Source organism: Carassius carassius, chromosome 48, assembly GCF_963082965.1.
Source record: "Carassius carassius chromosome 48, fCarCar2.1, whole genome shotgun sequence".
Lineage (NCBI taxonomy): Eukaryota > Metazoa > Chordata > Actinopteri > Cypriniformes > Cyprinidae > Carassius > Carassius carassius.
The window spans coordinates 18,692,388-18,704,093 of NC_081802.1; the positions used below are offsets into that span (position 1 = coordinate 18,692,388).

Genomic DNA, 11,706 nt, shown 5'->3' on the forward strand with positions numbered 1-11,706 from the left:
GCCTATAACTGAAAATGTGGATTGAGCTAATTTTGTTTTTCTCTTAGGCACTATGCAGTTTTGTGTAGAGATGCCTATACTACTCTGTTTTACTACCAATTGGTAAATGATATCTGGAGCAAGCTTACTGGTACAATTTAAAACCATTTTAATAAGAGACAGATTCATAAAATTGACAAAACTAAGCAAACTGTCTTTTTGTAAAATTTTGTAATGATGCCATCTGATTGATTTCTTGTCAAAATGTTTAAGGTTTGTTTATATAGGGATCTAACAGGTTTGATAGTAAATTGAGATACTGTTCCATTGCATTCATATATAACTTAGCTGCTTTAAATGATCTAATCATATAAAAGCAATTCAGGTTTGTTCTGATGGTTTTACAAAGCCTCTTTACATGCATATCAAATTTTAATTGAGAATATAAGATAACGCCTAAAGATTTAAAATCACTAACTCTTTCTATTGCCTTGTGGTCATTCATAGTTGTAAAACCACTCGTTTCTTTCTTTCTATTTTAGAAAACATTGAAACTCAAATTAATTCAAAGTCTAGCAGTTATTTTGGCACCACAGTGAAACACCAGTCATTTCATTTGTTAATAAATCTGCTGCTAAGTGTGGAGTCTGTGCTGATATATAAATAACTGTGTAATCTGCATATAACTGACATTTAGTTTCCTCTCAACAATTTGGTAAGTCATATAAGTATTGATAATGTATAAGGAAAACAACAGAGGACCTAAAATTGAAATATTTTAATGTGTTGACTAACATATTAAAACACATGTAAAGTATTTAATTACAGTTCTAACTGTAGTGTGTTAATCAATATTACATTTAAAATGATTACATTTAAAATTGCAACTTCATTACACGTGTAATTAAAAATATATTTAAAGACACAACTATGCACTATGTTAATAATTCTATGTTAATAGAATTTACATTAAAGTATATTGTATTTTAGAAAATATGCTTAAAATAAATGCTTTGAATTAACATTCTGAAATAATTATGAAATAGCATAAAAATGTACTTAAATCCAACTTAAATGGGTCAAAAAAGGACTCTAAACTACTACACATTTACATTCAGTTCACACTTAAATATATTCTTTTAAAATATATTATTTCATAATAATTACGCTTTTATATAGTATGTTAAAGTGTACTTTTTTGCAAATGAATTCCAATTGATTTCTGTATTAGTATGTTTGCTAAGCTAACAACGGGATATGATAATAAACATAGCACACAAAACACATCACAAAAAATGTTGGGTAAAACAATATAGTCAACTATTTTTATCAATACATAAAAGTACTGAATGAACCATAAACATATTTATAATGGAAATGTTCCCAAATTATTCTTGTTGTTCTTGGGTTTTTTGTTGTTGTTGTTGTTGTTGTTTTTTTAACTGAGCTTGTTGGATGTTGCTGTACATGCTTTTGCCCTTAATGAGATTTGAGGCAATATCATTTTAATTCCTACAATTCAAAAAAGTGCACTTATACTCTTTAAAATGCTGTCTTCATATGCAGCTCACTAGTTTTTGGAATAAAGATGTTCACACTACAGCATCCTGTCAAATGAAGTCAGTTTCTGAGCGTTCCTGGAGAGAGACTAAATAACTTGAATACTGAAGAATAATTAGTCTTTTCTGCCATCATCCTTGGTTCTTAACATACACATTCTAAGCTAAGTTCACAGATCGTTAGCGCAAAATAAAACTTTTGCTACCTACAGTGACAGAGTTGAGAAAAAAATCTACATACCAATCATAATTAGCAATCACCCCTGTTATTTCCCCTCTTGATTAAATGTGTTAATTAATTGTGCACGGAGAACACCACTGTGGTGCCAATTAGCAAAGCTATCCTAATGAATCTTCGAGTATTAGGAAACTATTACTTGTTTTAATGAACTAGCTCTTGCTTTGTTTTAATTGTTCACCACAAAATTCAAACACAGAGCAAGAAAAAATCCACATGACCCATATTATCATAAACCAATATTCCTGAGGTTACCAAAACGAGTGTCTCTGAAGGAAAAATACCATATGAATTCCATTTATAATAGCAGACATCTTTCCCTAAAGGCATGTGTGGGTGGTTGGGGGTGTTCGCAGGCAGATTGACTGAATGCACCACAACCATATGGCAACTCACTAATGAGACAACGTGTGAAATGGCATGAACAAACAACCAAATAACAAGCAAACACAGCTGTCCTTAACTATTTGTTCGCACCCATTATGCCTCTTTCCGTACTCCCACACATTCCTACATACAGTAGTTTCTTTTTTGACCCACTGCCCCCAACAGAGGAGACTTCACCAACTGTATTTGTATTCAATGATAAAAACCCTTGGCCAAACAACAGCTCACTAACCTAAGCTCTTATTGAGACAAGAATGTCCAGGAAGATGCGACAAAAGTACATCAAAGGGGTTTTGAAGCAAATTCATTGGTAGAAACCAGGCTAGGCAAATTAGCTAGATACTATATTTTTGTCATGTTTATTGTCATATTTCAAAGACAATAAAATTATGAAATTGCCTAGAAATTGCAAGTACCATGCAATTAAGTGTGTGAAAACATTACATTTAGTTCCCACTTAAGTATATTCCTTCCGCAGTACTCTTTTCTAAAGTTTACTTCTTTTTCACAAAGGTTGATTCCACTTGAGATTGGTATTAGCATGTTAGCTAAGCTAACAATGGGATATGATAGTAAACATAGCATAATAAACACAGAACACAAAAAATATATGGTAAAACATTTTGACTAACCACAGCTAACTAACCTCAGCACTTATTAAGATGTTATTTTCCAGGAAGTCGCTACACAAAATGTTTTGGTGAATATTTATTAGCAGAAGCCATTGCTAGAGTTATTGTTATGTTTCTGTGTGAAATTTCTATGGTTCCATCTCAACAAGCATTTCCTGATGTTTCTGATAAGGAGCAGTCACTCACAGTCTGGAGAGAGTGGGATTTTTCAGGAACAGGAGCTCTGGGAGTTGCTGGAGACGGTTTCGGTTGAGACGTCTGCAGGAAGCACAAAGACATACAGCTCACAATTAAGCCCAGTTGGAAGATTATTAACTAATTGTCCTTACACACTGTAGCTTTCAAAGAAATTAAATTTGTGCCCGATTCTAATTAGTTACACAAATTGTAGGGTTGTATTAGTCAACCCTGTTACCAAAATCATTGCTCATAACATTTTCTTAATTTGTGGTAAACTTAAAGCCAATATTTGGCCACAGACTAGCTTAATTTTGATACTTTCAACCCTGTTTCCCATTCTGATTTTGGGAGCACACAGATATACTGCTCAGTAACCCAATTTGGGAAATCGATATAAGACATAAATAGATGCAGATCATTCTAAAAGTCAAATTGATCCCAAAGAAAAACTATGTTACTATTATTGGATTCCAGGCACAGTGCGGACTCATCCAAGATTCTTTTGTGAAATCTGGATTTTATTAGGTCAGAGGAACATATCAAAAATATGTAAAAAGGAAAATGAAGGTTAATTTCAAAATTACTATGATTAATTTTACACATACAGCTTTGGGGACTCTTGGAGCCGAGATATTAGGAAAGTGGTAAATTCCAACAGAACCTAGGGGTTAAATGCTATAAATTTTATATTAACCCTATCCCTATTAATCCTACTGTAACATTTTTGATATGAACATTTCTAAGGCCTTTAAATTATCAACATGATTGTCTGATTGCTAGTTACTTTTTAGCAAGTAAAAGTCCTTTTAGTACAAATATAAAACGTTCACCTTCAGGTAGTGGCTCACATGCCCATTTGCTGTGAAATCTTATGCAGAGCTTACACCAATAAAATTAAGCATTTAAATATCACCTTAAGACAGATTATTGGTAGAGATAGAGTGATGACTAATATTTATTTTATTTTATAAACGTAGTCTCCTAAACTGTTATAAAACAAATCTGATTGATTTACTTTACATGCATTCAGAATTTCATCTTATGTTTTGCCCATATAAATATCAGCATCTGCAGCAAATTGCATATGTGTGCTCAGTTTGGGCCTTTGAATAAAACTGAAATGCTTTTCCTCCTACATTATGAGCTTCATATTCTCATTTTATCATACTATACAAGTCATAAAAGTCTGATCCATCAAATATAATTATTGTCCCAACATGCTCAAGGATATTATATTGTGCCAGTTTCTAACTAGCTACACAAATTGTAGCCAACCCTGTTACCAACGTTATTATTATAGTGAATTTATAGTAAGTACCTAACAAACATTTTCATAATTTATGGTAAACTACAAGCCAACATTTGTCTCAAACCAGCTTAGTTTAGACATTTTCAACCCTGTTATCTATTCTGAAATATATCTATAGAAAGAGAGACTTTTGTTTTTAGGATTTGTCTAAAGGTTTAATAAACTATTCCATTTCAAATTATATGAATCATATAAATATAATTTTTAATATGTCATGCTTTACAATGTTAAAACCTTCAAAACAGAATACTGTATTACAAAGAGAATTATTTAAACTCACAGTCTGTCCAACTCCTTCAGATCATTGAAGGCTGCTCTATCAATATTGACAATCTGGTTATCCATGAGGTGCCTGTATAAATTGATAAAGTAATGCACAGTGAAAGTTAAAAAGAAACAAACATTCAACACAAAGTGGAGAAAGTGAAGTGTGAAGAACGGCCACACATTCCATTCCAACTGTTGCTTACATGTTAAAGTGTGCTCTTGCCTGCTTTCTAGTTATAGTTGTGGCATATATAAAACTATTTAAATGCCTGAATCTCTATACAAAATACAACAGAAATTAGATTGATGTGAAAAAATAAATGGATAAAGCTCACAAAATTCGGAGGTGCTTTAAGCCAGCGAAGTCATCCTTGCCAATATGTGTGAGGTTATTTGTGTTCAAGTCCCTTTAAAAGAAAGATGAAAGAGGTATTGTTAATCACAAGTGAAATAGTAATTATAACTTACTATTTTAAATAACAGCCAATGAGTTAATAAATCAACTGCAATAAAAAAAATGTCAACCCTGTTACCAACATTTTTGTAATGTTAAGAAAAGTACCTAACAAATATTTTCTTAATTTATGCTTAACTACAAAAGCCAACATTTTACTCCAAACTAGCTTATTTTATATATTTTCAACCATGTTACCCATTATGATATTATGTTATATTATATTATTCATATTTATATTTAATGGGGGTTGGACAGAGAAGAAATATGATATGGAAAGAAATACATGAAATTGAATGAAAGGAGGTGGACAAGGTGAGGCTTAAATAAGTGATGATTTTTGATAATTCAGTTTGTGCATTTCAAAAGGAAGTGATGCAACAGCACTGATTAAAGAAAAGTCAGCTAGGCAATTTAATTAATATCTCAATAGTTTGTCCTTGACATTCATGAGATTAATGTAGGCATTAATCAAATTTTTTGGACACCAGCACACAGGTGTGAATAAACTAAAACCAAAGAAATAGCTATATAATTCTATAAAGACTGCAATTTGTGCATGCAAAGCAGGGTTACATTCATTGTTTAGAGGTGAACGCTGACAGGCTGCCCCTTTTGTAGTGGAAATATACATTTACACACATGTAGACTAGTGTCACCTGAGACATGGGTTTTAATGGCACTATTGTGGAAAAGAGCCCAGGTGTGACCAATCAAGGCAGTGAATGAGGCGACTCCTTTAATCCTTTAATTAGGCCTGCATCTGCGGCCAACACTGGGACCATTAATGTGGAAAATTGGACACAAAAGCAGCTTGATCTCTTTATCTGCTATACATCCCTACAGTTACAATGAGAGCTTGAAAAAGAAGCTAATGGCTTGACACAGAAATATACATAACCAAAAGCCCTTAAGTTCTGCAAGCGCAGTCATGTGGCAATAAAGAGTCTATATATAATGCATGCATTTGCAAGGGTTCATTATCAGGCCTAATTAACGTTGAGAAAATATATTAGGAAAATAATAATTAATTTAATAAAAAACAGTTAAGACTACTCTTAATAATTTTTTATGCAATTATTACTTTTAAAGCATATTCTCAGCGCAAATAACCTTTTGGGTGGTTTATTTTGGACTTTTTTTTCCTCAGAGAAACAAGGTTGAGCAGATTGAATTATTTACAATTTATTAGTTTTCAGGGCTAATAACTATCACTGGGTCTTCAAAGTCAAATTTGTTGGTGTTACAGAAAAACAATTTTGAATATTAATAACGTTTTAAGTAATTTTCATAGCATGATGGTCATTTGTTCCAAATATAGTGAAGCTCGAAAAGTTTGAAAAACTACTCAAATGGAATCTAGATGTATGTTGGGGAATATCTATCTTATATGTCTGTCTGTCTGTCTCTCTGTCTGTTGTTCCCTGTTACACAAGTTACTGACCAATGAATGACCCTAAATAAACAAGAAAAAAACAATTTAGCCTCAAACTAGTAAAGATCAGAGACAAATCAGAAACAGATTAATTTAGGCTACATTTTCAACCCTGTTACTTGCAACCCTATTACTTATGCTGGTAAATGAACTCTAGGGAGCTAAAATAGAGAAAAAGATGGGACAATTCTCCGGGCCCTGGTCAAATTAGGGAGAGATTTCAGCATTAACCTGCAAAATGATTGTTAGGGGAGCCCAAATCGATGTTCAAATTGTACCCTTACAATTTCAACCCATTAACTTGCTACCCTTTTACCCACTCTGGAATATACATACAAATGGGGGCAATGTAACACAGGGGAGGTTGGGATGAGTATGACGGCCCTGGTCAGATGAGGGGCCCAGCAATCTCAGCATTCCCCCAGAATATGATTTTAAGGGGAGCCCAGAATGATATCCTGTACACTATTAGTACTCCTGCACAGATATATACGCACCTTCAGAGTTTGTTGCATACCAATTTACCATACTTCCAGATTTGGCCTCTTATGAATAGCTACGTTTATATTAAACACTACTAAGAGATTGGTTTAGGCTACATTTTTGGTGTTCGGCCACTACCAGTCACGTCAGATTCAATCTCTCATGAACAGCTGAGTTTACATTGAACATATATTTAATTTAATGGATTTTTTTTTTTTACTCAAACTAGCTAAGATTCACTGAGTGGCAGATTAATGTAGGCTACATCTTCAACCCTGTTACCCATTCTCCTATACACATAAGCACAGGGGGAATGGTTGGGACAATTCTATGGGCCATAACTTGTCCAGGAGGCCCATGAGCCCTATCAACGCTCCTAAATAAGCACCTACACACCTTCAAAGTTTGGTCCTTAACAATCATCCATCCCATACTTCCAATTCAGCCTCTTCTAAACATTATACACTAAACATATATTTCATTTAATGGACTTTCTTTTTCTAGAAACCAACATCCAATTTAAATATATATATATATATATATATATATATATATATATATTGATACAAATAACTTTCTAGTAATCTATTAGTCTGCATTTATATTACATATACATATCTATTTTGACATGCAATATATTTGTCATTTGCAGCTCCAGAGTGATTCACGCATTTACTGTATATGTAGATATAATTTCAAAAACTTTGCATTGTGTAACTGGTCATTGGTTCTCTTAACAGCATCAAAAACAGTACTTTTATTGAACTGATTATAGTTATATAGCCTCAAAAGTGCGAAAGTCTGCTCACTTTTCAACTACTAAGTTTGTGATTAATAAATTAAAATCAATAAATTACTCTACACTGCTCAATGAATCTCCTACTTTGTGTCGTTGTTTACTAATGAAAGCAGATTCAAAAACTTAAACGTTTTGAGCAGTTAGTGGATTCTAACTTACACACCTCTGATTGGCCATTGCATTCAGGAGATCAACAAACATGTCTGTCCTTAGCTAAATTTCTCACTGCTGCAAAAACACACTGTAAATAGGAACATTTCACATTCTCCAAAGCTCAAACTCAAAGGAGTATTTACTAAATCTTGCTTTTGTTTTAGGGTGCTTACATATAAAAATGACTTTGTGGGTTTTTGTTGTTGTTGTTGTTGTATTTGTCGTTTGTTTACCTATGTTTTCATTTTTGAAACAAAAAAGGATTTGTGTTCAAACATTGATTGGTGGACCCACTGCAGATCCCCGGTTAAAGAACCTTGCACTTGATATTTAATACAATGGTCTCATCAATCAGTTTACATTCATGTTCAATTCATTTCATTCATAAGTCAAAAACAGCTTGTACAGATATATCCTGTCCGTTCTCAACTCTATAATTGGCTAGTGATATCATGTAGAGCCGTTTGAGTGCTGCAAACCTCAGCAGCCTTTTGCCCTCCTTCCCGACCCTCGCCTCCCCCAGCCAACTCAAATAACGGCGCCTCCGCAGCTCCATTCTTTACCACTGCTTGGGCAAAGCTCAGGGGACGATGGGGGATATTATTTGGCTAGTGCAGTCTCCTTGATAAATGACTCTGTTTGCTGCGCATCGCCTAGGGAATGTCCTCCTCACTATAGAGCTGCTGGCTGTTATCAATATTGCTTTCACTGCTAATTGTTCAACAGGGTTGAACACATTGAACCTCATCAAAATGCCTTTTCATTGTTCTTTGTGGCACTTTCCTGAATTGTTTGTTTGTCCTGAAACATCATTCCTGTTGGGGAAAGAGTCTGGTCACATTTACAGTCAAGGATGAAATCCAGTAATTTCAATTAGATTCCATGTGATTGGGAATTAAGGGCGAAAGATTTCCTTAAGCATATTTCACAATGGGTTCAAGCTGGTCACATGGATTTTCCCCAATGACCAACAGAAGTCTGTTTGGTTTGACTTCTGTTTGAGTTCGGCTTCATACATTGTTACACTGTTGACAACAGACGATGGACCTTGTTCGCAGCAAAATTTCGCTGACCACAACTTAGATGTTACTCACATGTCGTCATATTTGATTTGGGGCTCTGAATATACAAGTTAATGAATGTTTTGATTTGATTTGTGAATTAACTACTTCAGTTGGTTCTGGTCAGAAGGCTTGGACATAGTCATTAGAGTTGTATGGATTACTTTGCCAATACCTTTTTGTAGTAGAAAAATTTCAGACTTTCATTATATCTATGGAAACTTGTGCAGAAGAAAGAAAGTCATACAGGTTCGGCATGACATGACAGAATTAAAAATTTTTGTTTGAACAATTCCTTTAAGTGCAACATTTGCAATTTGAGGCACTGCTATACAATACAACAATCTTAGGAAACAAACATATGATACATCTCAGTATGATCTGAAAGCGCACTCGAGGAGGACGATAACCGGAATCACGTCCTCCGAATCAATGGACATTATGTCCTGCAGTATCAGTTACTTTTGACATCTCTTGAGCTGCATGGAGGGTTTGATGGACATGCTCTGAGAGCTCTAACATGAGATACTCTAACCTCTGAGACACACAAACATGCTCATATACAAAACTGGTGCATAATTTAAAGGCCGACACTGTAAACACAACCAGAACACAACAACTGTGTTGTACATTCTCTGAATAAAATATATCTGACTGTGCACATCTATCTATCTATCTATCTATCTATCTATCTGTTTACCTATCTCTAATCTGTGTTACTAACATAATTCCTATAAATAGATTTTTTTTCTATGTAAACAGTACATTTCTAGTCCACTTTAAACATATCATGCAAATGTTATTGTGTTTACCACACCATTATCTTGATCTTGACTTGACTTATATGATAAGAACTTTTGGGTTTTATTGGGTTTAATTTTGTACAGACAAGCTCAGTGAGTGAATCATGCTTACACATCATTATACCTAAGTATTGTAGCTATACTTAAACAGCAATGCACCGATAATTTAGCCAATACCGATAAACCGATAATAGTACTTATTCCTAGTTATTTTTCCTAGTTACTTTTATATTTTAGTTTTACTACTTTTACTTTTTTATATTTATATATTTGTTTGTTTTAGTTATAGTAATTTTAGTACTTCAACTTATTTCATTTCAGTTCAATTAGTTGCCAACATAAATTTTCTAATTGTAAAGTTTATGTAATATTTATATTTTTACCTAATTTCAGCTTTATTTTAATTGCAGAAAATGATGTTAAATAGATTTCATTAGCAATATCAAACAATCAGCTATATCTGATGAATGGCAAATATTAAATATCCACTGTATACTCCAGTCCAGTTTAAATAAAAGTAAACTATTTTTTAATAAAATGATATACATTGAAAAAAAAAACTTTTTAAAAAGAATTTATGTAGCACATAATTATAAAGTACTGTATGAAAAATGTATATTTAAATCAATATTTAGATTGGTTAACAGTTACATTTAAAAGTGTAAACATTAGTATTGCTTTTAAAGATGATCTTTGACAGAGTCTGAGATTATGGCAAAGATAATCTAAATAACCAAGTGATACCGATAATTTAAAAAATATCGGCTGATAATCAATACGGCACTGATATATTGTGCATCGCAAATATAATATTTGTCATTTCAAATGCATCACTAAACTTATATTCCGTGTTTTTACAAACTAAGTGGCAAGTCAATATCATTATATGTAGTTATTGTTTTGAACACAGAACATTCCTTAAGTTGCCAGATACAATTTTTGGAGAAAATTGGATCTAAAATATCCCTAGACATACTTTACAGATTCAAAATGTAAGTATCAAGCAAATAAAATATATCCTGTTAAAGGCAAGCAAGGTGATGAGTGTAAGCCTACGCCATTCACAAATCCACAATCATGCACATACATTAGAGTGACGTTTCGTGACACAGCTTCAGTCAGCAGATCATACTCACAGTCGTTCTGTGTTCTTTGGTATATTTCGTGGCACGTTTTTGAAGGTAAGTCCATGGCAGTCCACAGTGGTGCCTGTGCAGGAGCAGTGAGGAGGACATGCTTCAGACTGACCCGCCAGGAGAAGGGCGCACAGCAAACCCCAGATCCACAAACCACAGCTGGGAAGCATCAGTTCAGCATTCAGACAGCCAGTCCTGACCGGCATCTCTAACCAAAAGCTCAAAGAAGTGGGTCTGAACCTCTATGGTTGCTGCAAATGCCCAAACATATACTACAGGACCGGTATCACTTCTTGAAACACTCAAAATGTCAAAAACAAAGAGTGAAAGTAAAGCCAACAGACCACAGATCCCTCAGGAATAACAGAACTTGTTATTTTCTTCTCTCCAGACTGTTTTTTTTGTCTGGTCTTTGTGTGATGCTTGTCTTTCTACAGTGATCCCCCCTCTCTCGCTCTCTCTCTCTCTATCTCTCTCCCTCTGTCTTCCTTGCTCTTTCTTTCCTCCAGGGTAGAGCTCTGGAAAAAAAAAAGACAGACTCTTGCAATCTACCACACTCGTCCTCCCTCATTCACATATAGGCATCGTCCATCAAAGGATCTACAAATCACAGCTTCTAACTCCTCCCAGTCAATATTACACCCTCCAACGGTTTCTAACGGTCACACACACACACACACACAGAAAGAGTCACAGTAATGGGAGACCTGCAGATGTCCTGCTCTCTCTCTCTCTCTCCTCTGGGTAATTACAGTCTCTGGCTGCGTGGGGTCTGGAGGAGGAAGAGGGAGGAGGACGAGGCTCTACAAACACAAGAACTGAGCATTTATG

At 34.2% G+C, this 11,706-nt stretch overlaps 1 protein-coding gene across 2 annotated transcripts in view; it reads right to left on the reverse strand.

Moving 5' to 3' along the window:
- Positions 1-11,471, reverse strand: part of slit1b (slit homolog 1b (Drosophila)) — a 35,459-nt gene extending 23,988 nt beyond the window's left edge. For both annotated transcript variants that reach the window (XM_059543503.1, XM_059543502.1), the window contains exons 1-4: positions 10,876-11,471; positions 4,887-4,958; positions 4,565-4,636; positions 2,982-3,053 (exon numbers count right to left, since the gene is read on the reverse strand). In XM_059543503.1, the coding sequence (XP_059399486.1) occupies positions 2,982-3,053; positions 4,565-4,636; positions 4,887-4,958; positions 10,876-11,081 (422 nt within the window). In that variant the 5' untranslated portion in view covers positions 11,082-11,471. The remainder of the gene's footprint in view (positions 1-2,981; positions 3,054-4,564; positions 4,637-4,886; positions 4,959-10,875) is intronic.
- Between the last annotated feature and the right edge of the window lie 235 nt (positions 11,472-11,706).